The 14155-nt window shown below is 40.5% G+C and overlaps 1 protein-coding gene across 5 annotated transcripts in view; it reads left to right on the top strand.

Annotated features, from left to right (window-relative positions):
* Positions 1-14155, top strand: part of exoc6b (exocyst complex component 6B) — a 117333-nt gene that overhangs the window by 25291 nt on the left and 77887 nt on the right. For all 5 annotated transcript variants that reach the window (XM_047384935.1, XM_047384937.1, XM_047384936.1 and 2 more), the window contains exons 7-10: positions 2264-2440; positions 5131-5199; positions 11531-11614; positions 13528-13574. In XM_047384935.1, coding sequence (XP_047240891.1) covers positions 2264-2440; positions 5131-5199; positions 11531-11614; positions 13528-13574 — 377 coding nt within the window. The remainder of the gene's footprint in view (positions 1-2263; positions 2441-5130; positions 5200-11530; positions 11615-13527; positions 13575-14155) is intronic.

The following is a 14155-nucleotide window of genomic DNA, read 5'->3' as shown; positions in this document are numbered from 1 at the left end:
TCCCTAAAGAAAGGCCATGGTTAAAAGGGTTCCCATTGCAGAAGAAACCTGCCTTTGTGTGGCTGCTTTAAATGGACGCTTGCGTTGGTGCGTCAACAGTATGCCAAACGTACCTGGAAGAGCCGAGTTGAAGTACCAAATGAATCATCTTGACGTAGATGCTGACGTCTCGCATACCTTCAGAGATGTTTTCTGTGGCATTCTCTTAGCTTCTTTTCAGGTCTCATAATGTTCATTTGCATTTGAAAACAAAGCCTGAGTGCATTGTGTTTAAGCCTGCGCTGACGTCTTTGCTGTTTCTCTCATTTCGACTTAAAATATTTAGGAAAACCTCAATTTGTGTGGAGTTTGGACCCTTTTTCCCTCCCCACTCTCTTCTAGTCAGAGGGATGAGAATTTCCACAGGTTTTGTTTGCAGTTATTGTCCTATATGACTCATTTACCTTGTGATTGTGTGGCCGCCTGCATGTGGGCATCAGATCAAAGATGGCATTGTTATTCTTCCAGCATATTGTGTTCTTCCGGGTCTGAGCCCTTCCAGCCTTGCGTGCACACCAGTTTTTCTCATCATAGTTGTCATTAACGGCCCAAACCGAGCCGCTCCAGGTCCCTGGTGTGTTTCTTGACGTCCCTTTCGGCTGATTTGAAGCGTAGCCTACGTGCTGGCGCCGGCGAGCAAAGGAAGCGTTCTCACCGATGTTCAAAGGGGGCCGAAGCCCGTCTGGGCGTGGATGGAAAGATGCCCTCACATCTCCGAGAGTTTTCCCACAGAAAAAAATGTTTTGGCTGTAATGAGGTTGGAAGCTGGTGGTAAAAATAAAACACACAAAAGTGAAAACGATCTCAAACTAATAGGTTGAATAAATGTAAACACTAGCATTTAAAATATTTTCTAAAGATGACTTTCTTCAGTAAAGCTCCTCAGTTTTTATCTTGTTTTGGATACCAAGGCTCCTTAATTCCTGTTTTTATTGATATTTTTAGAATTCCTGATCCAGCATGGAAGGTACCGTTTCCGTAATGCTCCCCAAAGAGCGCCGCAGACATAAGTTTGGGTCACACATTGTTCTGTGGAGAATCTTTCCGTCTGTACGGAAAGAAGGAATCAATTGAGTCTTGAATCATCAAATAAAAACACAGTGTGACTAAATAAATAAAAACTCTAAATATAAAACTCTACCCTTATATTTAGTGTTCTCCAATGTATTTCCAGCCTGACCAGTATAAGTACACAAGTGAACTATTTGAATAGCACCTTTCACAAGGTCAAAGTGCTTTACAATAAGAATATAGTCATAAGCATAAAGACACGAGACACTGTAGAAAATATGTCAGAAAACCTTTAGATATTGAACATAAAATGTGGATTCCTCTGGAAACAGGAGTCTACTAAAGTAGAAGTAGGGTGGAATCTGCACATTTAATTCGACGGCCAGCAGGAAAAAACTTTGGCAGCCTGTTACATTCTGCAATGAAAATTCAGTTCTGCATGGTTTCAGTGAACAAACCATCATCAGTCATTTAGAAGTGACCAACCAGCACCCCTCAGACGCCATTCAGTGTTTCTCAGCACTGTTCTTCCTCTGAATATCCCAGAATAAACTGACTCGGCTTATCCCAGTGACAGTTGTCAGAGTGAAGTCTGAAAGGTAAACAATGAACACGGATGTAACGTGGGATCTGTCTCCACCTCTGCTTTTAAGTCAAATTATATGGTCTTTGTTTCATTGATTCATCATCCTTCCTGCCCTCCTTTCCTTTCTGTCTCCCTGGTGTTTTCCCACACGTGGGGCAAAGCACAAGCATCTCCAAGGCCCCCTCTGCCCACCTCTTTATTTCCATCTGCAAATTAATTGTTTTTCTAAAAGCATCACCTCAGACGTTGCTGTCTGAACATCTGAATCCTCCTTGGTTTGCTTCTTCGTTGTGTTTTTGGTGGCGTTTCTATGTCTGAGCCGTAGAAGCGCAGCCTGACCAGATGTTGAGCAGTGTCTGCAGAGACGGTGTATCATTTTTATCAGCCAACATCTGGTTTTGGTGTCAGACCCTGAAAATCAAAAGACCCTCCATCTGCTTGCTCTGAAGTCAAGCCAAAAGCCTCCCACTTCTCCTCTGCGTGACTTGAAAAGCTTTCTGGGAAATGTAGGAAATAACTAGAATAGACACAAACAATGCAGGTCAGCCTTTCCCAGGGCAGAAAAAGAACCAGTTTCTGAGAGTAAAGTTTGACCTTTGTGGCCTTCTGATGTATGTTTCTGTTCAGGCTCAGCTCCAGCGTTCACTGGACAGCTCCGTCACCCTTCAGCCCAGAGCTTTGATTGGTCGGCGCAGCAGAAAGGAGGCGGCATCAGCAGGAACAGAGAACGGCGGACAGGGCGGCAGTCCCATGTCTGAACAGGACTCTGGTATTCTGGACGTGGAGGATGAAGAGGAGGAAGAAGTGAGCAAGTTGGCACCACAACCTCATCTAAGCGTTAACCTTACATCTGACCTCTGATCTGAAAGAGCTTCATGTTTGAAACAAACTGCATCATAAATGAGATGTTTAACCAGCGTTATGACTATAAAATCCTTCACATTTCAACCTATTAGTCATTTTTTCCTTCCTTTCTGCTGATTTCTCCTCATTTCTCAGCTTTAATGCTCATTTTTTTCTTCATCCTTCATCCTCTCCGGCTGCACTTCCATTTTCCCCTTTTAAAAACAGCCACTAACTTTTTTCCTTCTTCTTTCTTCTTCTAAAACCACCATTTATTTATTTATTTATAGTTGAAAATACTTGGTAGATTTTACCTGCTAAAACAGAAACATTGTCCAGAGGAGGCCAGAAGCCATAATGGACAATTATTTGGTCAAGAGGAAGGCAAAAATTAACATATTTTAGTTTAAAACACATAACTAATGACTTTGGGTTCTTTCTTTTGGTATTTAAATCGATTTCAACAAAGCCTATGTCTGTAGAGAGCAGAGTTTGCCTGCTATAGCTGAACATTTGCACAAAATAATGTAAAAAGTGATGAACATAAACTACAACAGAGGACGTTTCGCTTCGTCGCTCATGCATAGAAATCTGCGACAGGAAGGGATTTAGTCAAATAAAAAAGTTTGATTGTTTTTTCAACATTTTGGGAAATTTGTTTAAGAATTTTTTTTTTTTTTAAATCTTTAGAAAATATAAAGAGATTTCAATTTTTTTGTGGCAAGAAATATTTTTTGTTTTAAAAATTATTTTAAAAACTTTTTTTATTAATTTAAAGTTTAAAGCTTCAGATTTTTGTTTCAGGTTTAGAAATATAAAAAAATGTTGTGGGTCAAATGTTTTTAGTTTCAGTGTTTGTTTGTTTTTTTACCTACTTTATGAATTAAATTTATGTTTTACAAGGTTTGAAACAGTATGAAAGCATTCAAAAACAACTTTTCTTTAAGTTTAAATTAAAAAAGAATTTAGTAAATGCAAATGTTTTTCATTTTTGAGGTTTTCAAATATATATTTTTAAACAAGTAAAGAAATCGGGCTGTACATGCATATAAATGTCCATATGGCTCCTTTATCCTTATTTTTATTTCTTCTGAAGTTTATTAATTTATAGTTGAAATCTGTGCGCTGAGATCGCTGGAAACCAAAGTCAAATGTCCCTGACTGCACACGGCCTTGGCCAATGAGGATGATTTTAGAAAATTTATTTGTACCTTTTTAAAAGAAATGTTTAGATTTGTTACGTTTGTAAGGGTAAATGTTTTATTTTAAATGATGTATTTTGCTGATACTGGTTAGGATTTTTAGTTTTGTTGTGTATTCCTGCCTGTCCACAGCTCTGTCCAGTGGGACATTTCTGTCGGTGGTGGCTGATAACGGGAGCCTGATGAAGGAACGACAGAAGTTGAGAGTTTGGCCGTTTGAGCAGCTCGACCTCCTTTAGGTCCAAATATTAAACTTCTCTTTTCATTGATTCTGTGATGCAAACAAACCTGATCCTCAAAATCTAAGTTGTACTTTTCATACGTGGCGCTGCTGTATTCTAGGTTAAGCTGTGATATTTTACTGTAAGTGAAGCGGTCCTACAGAACGGCCCGGCACGCCGTTCAGTTTTCAGGAAAAATAGACGATTAACTTATAGAAATGGCGTCATCGTGCCACGGCAGCGTCCTGAGCCTGAACTCTTGGAGTCGTCCCTCGCGGGATCAAACTTCCTCTGTTGTTCCCACTCGAGGAAAGCACAGCACAATGAAGCTGAGGAGCAGGGAGCTGAACTTGTCACCCCCCACCTGCCCCGCGCTGGCACTCGGTTTTCAGGTCCCGTGGCTTATTGACGTCCTGTAAACTTGACTCAACCTTCTCCGTGTAAAGACCTTGCTTAGAACAAAGGCCTGACCCCGCAGTCGCCAGGGTTATGACCGTGTTGGCGCCAACAGCCTTAAGAAATGCCAACCAGCAGCCCTCCATCCCAGCCCGTCTTCCCCTTCCCTTCATTTAACGACGTCCCTGAGCAGCGCTCTTATTTCTGTTTTGCTCGTTTTTGTTTCAGCTGCTTTTATTATTTCAAAACACCAAACGCCTCCGCTCTCCATTTCCTCTCTTCAAACCTTTGATCGCCGTACCTCACCGTTCATGACCTCTACTCCACCTCTAACCAATGCGCTTTTTTGTTTAATCCAAACTTGTAGGAGCAATTCTTCCTGTTTATGTTGCATCCCTGCCCTAAACTCACTATTTACTCCATTTGTTTCAGGTTTCTTTGGTATGTTTGCGTTTTATTTTATTTTCTGTTATTTTCATTTCTTTTATTTAATCTGTTTCATTTTACAGCCAAATTTTATTTATCATTACCTATTTTTCATTAAACCAAGTGGGAGATTATAAATATAACTTTAGGATCATAGTTTGGATGTTAGGATAGTATGTTTTTGTCTGTACTTTTAAAATATCTGTAAATTAATTTACAGATTAATTAAAAAAATAAATGAACAGTAATAGAATAGTTTTATTGAAAGCAGTGTTTTTATTTTCTGTCAGAGAATTAAAAGTGTGGTCTGAAAATGTAACAATTACAGGTCATTAAAAAGTCTGATTTTTCTCTTGTTATCTGACTGAAGATGAACAATGTTTGCATTCATGGTGCTTGTGTGCAGGTCCCAGGAGCTCAGGACCTGGTGGATTTCTCCCCAGTGTACCGCTGCCTCCATATCTACACTGTGCTGGTGAGTCCTTCCTCTCTATGTCCTTGTTTCCTTCCTACAAGCTAAATACCAGGGAACTCATTTCCACCTCAGCTCTTAATCCACGTCTGATCTCTGCCTGGCTCGTGCACATGTCGCAGGTTTAACTGACCCGTTCTCTTGTTTGTTTTGTAGTCCTAATGGAGACAGGCGTTGGTTGTGTCTGATAAGTTTGTATGACTGGGTGTTATTTAGGTGTATCAGGTCCGTTGAGCTGGACTATTCATTTGCAATTTGGCCCCTTGGACTGCAGGTTTAGCCAGCAGGAGGTTTCTGTGGTGAGGGGCTCCTGGTGGTGGTGGTGGTGCTCTCTGAGGCCTCCAGCTCAGGCCTGGCTTCGCTCCAACCTGGCTGCGTGTCTCTTCTCAGTCTGAGCGAAAGCGACGTGGGTGTAGGTGTCGACTGGGCCACGGCGGGGTCAGCTGCACATTTCGGGGTCTGACTGAGTGTGTTTGTGTGTTTGCCTGTAGGGGTTGTGACCGGGCCAGCTCGGCCACAGGGTCGACATTTCTGTGCACTGTCTGTGTGTGCCTTAAAGAGGGGGGTGGTTACAGGAAGAGCATGAACTTTGACAGGAAGGAGAAAGCCAACAGGCAGCAGAACGAGGGAGTAAAAAGAAAAACGCAGAATGAGGGTTAGAGAGAGGGTACGAAGGGAGAGATGGAGGGAGTGAAGAGTAAAAACGCCTGGGAGAACGCAGGAAAACCAGACCAATTAGAAGAGGCTTAGACAGGTGATGGTGAGTATGTTTTTTTTATAAGTGAAACATGAAGAGAAGATTTCATTAAATCTGTGCTTTAATTTAGTTCATGTTTTCATACTGGTAAAGTTGCCGCCAGTGGCTGGTTTTGGCAACTTGTTTCCAATTTGTCCTTTTTTTTTTTTTTTTTTTCACCGCACCTTGCAAAAGTGTCTGTACCCTTTGAACTTTTCAACCACATACTCGTGTTTTATTGGGATTTCTTGTAGTAGATCACATAAAATCCTAACGGAGACCCCGGCCTGTGGAGCAACTGAAGTTGCACATCAAGCAAGATTAGTTTGGTGGAGATAGATCCAGAAAGACTTGGTGGTTCTACCAAGTATTGATTCATAATATCAATATAATGTATACGTTTACAGGTAAACTCAGTGTTTTATGAAGAGCAGGGTTTCCCAGGAAGTAGATGAATGCTCGTTTGATGCACTGAGCGAAAGAAACGAGATGGAAAACTGTGAATAAAGACCAAATTAGAGGAGAATGTAAAATCAGAAGAAAAGCTTTTAAATGATGAATACGTGGTGGTCTGGGAGGATGAAGGCCATTGACCTCCTTGTAGGACAGAGGAGAGAGTGAATCAGCTAAAGAGCGATAAGGAGGGATCAGAAGGGGAGGAAAGGAGGGAGGTCGTGGGGAGGCTAAAAGGGCAGAAACAGGAAAGTGAGGTAGAAAACAACACAGAGCGACAGAGATTAGAGAGAAGGAGGTAGCTACTGTGGGAGAAGGAGAGATGGATAAGGAGTGTGTTCTGCTTCAGGAAGCTGTTAAAAGGATTGACCTGCTGACCCATGATGTCACTCATTTGCCTCTCTGATGTAGCTGCTCACATAAATGTGCCTTTTTAAGAAAACCCAAATTATTAAACTGATGGTCCTCTGAAAAACCTTATTCGGGTTGAGAGCAAACGTCTCTCTCATGCTCACTCCGGAACATTTTCATTTATTTTTCTAGGGAACTTGGATGAGGAATCTTCTTTTCCATCAACGGATTTTCCCTTCTTTCCGCGTGCTGTTTTCCGTGCCTAAAGTCCACGTTTTTCCAGCCGTGTTGAGCTGCGTTGAGGCCGAACAATACTCCTTTGTTACTCTCTCACGTGTAGTTCATGTTGGGCAATGTGGGCCGAGTTATGATTGATGTAAACATGCTGAGCAGAGAGGACGGGACGTGGATGGTGAGCTGCTTTTTTCACCATCAGAGCCGGACAGCTGAGGCTTTATCCAGAAGACATCCATCGGTTGGATTAAAGTGAAGGAAAATCAGGCACATGCGGATCCTTTACAGCCTTGAAAACAAGGGAAAGCTAGCTTTTTATGGTTCCCCGGTGTGGAAATGTTCTACAAAAAGGAAAATACATGAATATCAACAGGGAGCTTGGTCAAAATAAGATATTATTTTCCAAGTCATCCATCAAACTCCATCTGATTTGATGAGAGTAACTGATAGTCAGCAGGGACTGTCATGCCGGGCTGTAAAAAACTGTTTACAGCCTACAGATTTCTTCAGTTTTTGCTTTTAAAAAAAAAATATCAGACAGAAATAACCTCAATAAATACAAAAAGCAGTTTTGAATAGATGTCAGTCATTCAGGGAAAAATCTAACCAAACCGACCTGGCTCTATGTGAAAATATAGCTGCTGCCTTGTTTAATCAACCATGAACTGCGATTCACCACATCTGTTTTGGTTTCCATCAGCCACTCCTGGACCCGATTATTGCCAGACCTGTAAAATCAAGAAATCAATTAAATGGAACCTGTATAACGGCATGAAGTAGGCTAAGCTTTCTTAAAAACAACACATTATGCCCTAACTAAATAAATTCAGTCTGGAAAGCACGAGTGTCATTGTCCATAAAATGGAGGAAACATGAAACGGTGGATTAATTCAACGAAAGCAATGACCTTTCATCCAGGAGGTCAAAAAAGAACCGCATTTGAATCGCTGCAGGCCTGACATGTCCCAGTTTAGGGTCCGTGATTATGGTCCAACACAAAAAAGAGAGACCAGAGAAAAATGTAATCTTTGGGAGAGTTCCAAGGCCAAAATCACTGCTGACCCAATAGAACACAAAGGCCCATCTTGGCTCAGAAACATATCAAAGACTTTTGGGAGAGTAATCTGTGGACTGGCCAGATGCCGGTTTGCATCTTCAAGTCCTGGACATCTTTCCACGATTGATGGACCAATGAATTCTGCCATGTATCAGAAAATCATGTTTTCAGTTTGTTACACTAAGCTCAAGGGCACTTGGGTTGTACAACAGAACAATGCTCCAAAGCATCCCAGCACGTTCACCTCTAAATGGCTCAAAGAAAAACAAAAACCACGGTCCTGCAGTGGCTTAGTCAAAGCCTGGACTCTTTATCCAAATAAGATGTTCTGGTGTGCTCTTCAATGAGTTATTAATGCTTCAAAAAGTCTCCATTGTTACTAAATTAAAACAATTCTGCTAAGAAAAGAAGAGCGTAGAAGACTAATTGCCAGTTCTCACAATTGCTTGATTGCAGTCGCTGCTGCCAAGAGTTATTATGAGGAGTATGGACTCCACTAATTTTCTCACATAGGGACGTAATGGTTCGGATATCAATTATCTTCATATATGAAACCCTCTTTTGAAAAGCAGCTTTTTGTATTTACTCAGGTGATGTTTGTCTGATATTAAAACTTTTTTTGATCTGAAACATTTAAGTGTGATGAAAATCTGTAGGAGGTGGGGGGCGTTTTCATTGCTCTGTATGTCTGGACATCAGGGTTCGGTATCACTGCGTTGTGGTCAATTAGATAACATCTCAATAAACTGCCAACGATGTGATACGTTAAAAATACATGAGCAACCAACCGGTTCAATAAGATACGATTCTGCCCTCTACAGCAATTCAGAACATTTAATGAAATACATCAAATATCTGTTTACATGCAGCATGAGATTACTATCTACAGTTTATTATTTCACAGTTTCTGGCTGTAAGTTTGGCCTTTCATTGCAAAAGGTCAAAATATGACCTGCAGCAACACAGGAAGCTGGCGGTGAGGCGGGCGGCCTCAGCTCAACATCCCATCTAAGAACGTCGTCATTGCCTGGTCCAATCCTAATATTGAATTGGACCGGGCCTGTCTCTGATGTCAAACGCATCGGTCACGCTTCTGTAGTAATCGGTCTGCTAATGGTTTTGGTCGGGACTTAAGGTTGGCTGTTTCATTGGTTTTCTGGGCTGATGATGTGACTCTGCTGACGTTAGTTTGATAACTGAACCAGAGCAGTTATCGGCTAACTTAACTTTTTGTTTTTGACTTCATAAAGTAACTTTTTTAACCTCATTTATTTGGCTTTATTATACTCAGTCTTTGTTTCTGTGGCGATGCAAAGGTCACACATCCACAGCATAATCACATTGTCCCAGGCATGGGTTTCACCCCCGAGTTCCCCTCTCTGGGATCTGGGCACCGTAAAACGAAGAGTTCACGGCCATTTGAAGCCGCTCGCTTGTTAAATGCTCATTGTTTAGCTGAGGGTCAAACTGGGAATTAAAGAATTAAAACACAGTTTTTTCACCTCACAGCATCAAGCTAAACAGAGTTCAAAGATGTTATCGACGTCTCCACCAATGAGATTCATAGTTTTCTACCAAATACTTTGTTTTCTTTGTAACTTCTTGCTTTCAGTGGGCATCTAGCAGCAAAGAGCTACTATAAAAACAAAGAGCATTGCTTAGTGCAAAAGGACCATTTAACATTTTGGTCCCTTCATGTTATGTAAGATATTAAAAGGGTGAACTTGCAGGAAATCATCAAAATATGACAATAGTTTTTTATGAAACACGCCGACAACATTATGCTTTTCTCAACAGCTCGACTAACTCAACCTTTTTTTGCAATTCTAGTTTTGATTATTATTAAAATTTTTTTAAATGTTTTCATTGTCTTTTATAAAAATAGAATTTCATTTAAACAATAATATTTTGTTTTTAGCTGTCATACATTTAAGCCGCATATTTATTCCTAGAGAAACATTTAAATGGTTGAAATGATCATATGCTGTAAGTATTTTAGTGATATTCATATATTCAGTTGCAAGTAGTGGGTTAAAATTTAAACCGTTTTTGTTTAAAAACAAATGTGCACAGCAGTAGAAGACTAAACATTCAGTAGAAGCAAATTTGCTTGTTGTGAAAACAATCAGCCCTTATTGTCTTTCTGCTCTTTGTACGGTTATATGGAATGTCCAAAAAGCTATTAGCAAGGACGGTAACATTTAATTATTGGAACCAGTGGGAACTAGGTTGTAATGCCTTGATGCTACCAGAAAGTGGTAGTAATACACAGAGTTGTTTACCGCCTGCCCCGAGTTAGTTAAGGAAAGCAGCTTTTTTGGTCTCTGAGGCACACCGGTTGTACGGTGTCCTAGAAAGACTGTTGGAAGCTTGGAACTGCCTGCAACACATCGCTTGGCTTTGGGATTTGGGAAGACCTGTTCTACACAAACCAGTTCCTTGTAAATTAAGTCATCTACACAGCCTTGACCAGTCTGCATACGGACCAAGTTAAATTCAAATCCCTTCCAGGTGATCAACTGTGGTTTTTTTTTTTTTTTTTACTTTTTACAATAGTGTGTGTAAATCCAAAGCGAAATTCTAAACAAATGCAAATTTTTTGCATAAATCAGTTGAAAGGTTATCAAATTGCAAAGGTTATCAAAAATTAAGTTTTATGTATTGTGTGAACATGAAGAATTGGTTCAATAGAGACGATGTGAATAACCCAGTGTCTTCATTTGTTTTCCTCTAGCTTCTATCAGTGATAACAGCAGGTAGTCACCTCACAGCAGAGTAAGATATGTGAGCTTTTTCGTGGAGGTCTGGTCAGTTGCTGAGGGGTTCTGGCTTAAGGTTTTTATCTCTGACCTCAGCAGGGACTGTGGGTCATGGTTTAAGACCTGAGACAGACTCTTACACAACCAACAGAGAGATAAAAGATAAAGAGCTTCTGTGTAATGGAAGAAAAAGATATGAAGTGATTAAGTTGACCAAACTGATGCGGTTTCTGTGTGTGTGAGAGGGGGTTACTCGGGTTTGATGGCTGACCAGAATAGCCTTCGGGTCTGGGACAAGCAGTTGTCCAGTGGTTTAGCAAGGATCAATAACAGATAGGTGGTCAGACTGGCTCAGGTGTGGTAGTGGCCTAGCCTTGTATTCGAGTGGCCTAACCCCAACCCTCTTTCTGGAGATAGATGGGCCTGCGTTTAACAGGCGCATCTTCCTATGAAGTCATCTGAAACCGAACAGCAGTCATTTATTCACTTATTTGAAATAACCACACAGTGGTCTGTGAGACAGTTCAACTTTCAATAATAACCTGGTGAAGAAAAATGTAGACCTCACGAGGTACAACTTACATTCCTACATAAAGATTTAACAGTAAAATACTAATAACATGTTTTTTTTTCATTTGAGGTTTTCCAAATCTGAGTTGAGATTTGATGTAAAGAGTTTTCAAACTCATACACTTGCTGTGTTCTGTTTGTCCACTTTTTTTCTAACCCCCGTTTATGTTTTAGGGTTTGCGTGATGTGTTTGAGAACTACTACAGAAAGCAGAGAAGGAAACAGGCTCGCCTTGTGTTGCAGCCCCACTCTAACATGGTATGACCCTCCACTGTCACCATTATTAAGGAGGCACTTTGCTGTCAACACACTGCTTAGTGAATCCACCCTACACCTCTCCTGCTTACAACCCTCACCCTGACCCACTGAAACTCCTAAAAAACACCTTAACAAATGGGGAACAATGCTATATTTTGCTGCTCATTTAACTGCTGTATTTAATTGTCAGTTATAGGGGGACAAAGTAAGAGATTTTTATTTTTGCCATTAGCATGTTTAAAATGGGCCAAGACGAGGGTAAGAATGGGCCAGGAAAGTTGTAAAATGTTGGAAAACATCAAACCTTTTTACGGTAAGGGATTATCAGAAGCAGTTATGAGCAGTCGGTATTTTGCCTTCAGTACACAGCAGTCTGTGTGATGTCAGTTTGCAGAATTGGGAATAAATTCACATGAATACATCATACTAATAGTTAGCTGACTGGAGACCCATCAAGGGTTAGGCAAATGGCTAACTGCAGTCAAGTTGCTACTCGGAAGCTAACAGCTTCTTAGAGTCAAGCCAGCTGCTACTCGGAAGCTAATAGCTAAACAGAATCAAGCTAACTTCTTGCTAACTTCTAGCGAGAAAGTTAATCCAACAGCTAACTGAACTGCAGATAAACTGAAGACAATCTAGGATTTAGCTAAAAGCTAACTGGATTAAACATAACTGATAACTGAAGTCAATATAACAGCTACTCAGAGTCAAACTAATCGCTATCATGTTAGGTAAAGCTAATGGCTAACTAGAGTTAGGGTAAAAGGCTCTGCTTGTTAAGCAGACAGCTACATGCAGTAAAGCTAAACACTTCTTCTGATAAAGTGAACTGTTAAGTAAAATTAGGATGATGGCTACTACTGGTCAAGCCAAGAGCTTTTTCTGGTTAAGCTAACAGCAAACCCATGTAAGCCTTACAGTTGCCCCTGGTCAAGCTAACAACAGTTACTCCTAGCCCAGTTAATGGCTGGATGCTAAATGCTAACTGGAGCCACACAGAAGGCTAACTGGAGCCACATGGAAGGCTAACTGGAATCGTTCTAAGAACTACTTGTAGTGTCGCTAACAGCTACTCAGGGCACTTGTTATTATGAACAGAATTCCTATGTTATAAAATAATTCAAATTTAAAACGTTCTAAGTAATGTAAACAAATCCAACTTCTATATCACTTTTGTCTAAAACGGCTATGTATGCCACGGAGACTCGGACCTGGAAAAACTTTAGTAGGCATATAGCGTACTGTCACCACTGATCAGCTGAGTCCATCTGGAGCTGTTCACTTCTTCCTCTGTGTTTATAAATTGGCTCAAACAGATTTTCTCTTATCTCTTCAGAAAAAAGGTACAATGTCATCACTTTCGCAGCCATGCAGTGTGACACTCTGTAATAGTTGTTTTTAGGATTTGACTTCAAACACCGGATTTTACAGTAGATTAGTCACCTCCGTGCATACAGCCACAAATGCAACACACGTTGTTTAGTTTGCAAAAGTGACAAAGGGGAAAATACCTAATATAGAGTTCTCTGGAACTTTTAAGAATGTTGAATTTGTCACCTACCAGAACAGGAACATATTTAATAAGTCTAAATTTACACATCGGAAAATTGAGCTCAACCAAGTTGGTCTGGAGAAGTCTGGAATTTTGAAGCAAAGAATGTGTTGAAGCCCTGTTAAGTTAAATACTTAAGAGAGTTTATAATTGGTTTATTAACACATGTTGTAACAAATTTCAAAGTCATTCTTAATTAATTATTTTTCTCTTATAAACTGGTCTCTCGTGCGGATTTTTTAAAGCTGAATGTTGACCATACCTTAAAGCTTGTTTTTCAGAAAACATTTGTAAATTTTAGTTATTTCTCCTCTCCTGTCCGACTCTCTTCTGTTTTTTTTTTCTGCCTACCCATCTCTAGCATGAAACCTTGGAGGGATACAGGAGGTACTTCAATCAGATTGTTGGGTAAGTCCGTTCATCAATAGTTTGTTCTGCAACACTCGTTCTTCATGTTGTTTTTTTATTTAGATAAAGGTGGAGCTCATTCAGAGATTCAACATGTCCCAGGGACCACATGGCATTTAAAATAGTGGGTCAGAGTATAAAAATGTCTTGAACAACTGCATCAGTAAAGTTTCCAATTAGCTTAACTTTAGTTTCCCTTCCTCATGTCATCTTTGTTCCTTGCAACACCTCGTTTAAATTCTTCAGCCTCCTTCTCCCCAGCAGTTCGTTCTGCCCTTCGCCATTCCTTCCTCTTTTTCTCTGCGGATTCTCTCCTCCATTAATACATTTCATTGTCTGGTGTTGCATCTCTGCACACATGGAGTATAAACATACTGTGTGGTGGTGACTGATGGAGTGTTTTTGACGGTGGTTGGTTTCCTTCTGTCTGACTGGAGCAGATGCCTTTAAAACATGGCCGAGGTTGGGCATTTGCACATCCTATGCCGATTTATTCCCATCTGGAGTGGTAAAGATATCAATCTTTCGTCTTTCAACCATTGCAGTTTCTAGCCTTTTGTTTGCTTGATGGTCTTTACATT

This window comes from Girardinichthys multiradiatus, chromosome 14 (assembly GCF_021462225.1).
Source record: "Girardinichthys multiradiatus isolate DD_20200921_A chromosome 14, DD_fGirMul_XY1, whole genome shotgun sequence".
NCBI lineage: Eukaryota > Metazoa > Chordata > Actinopteri > Cyprinodontiformes > Goodeidae > Girardinichthys > Girardinichthys multiradiatus.
Note: the sequence above shows the minus strand (reverse complement) of the source record. Positions and strands in the feature narration are given on the sequence as shown.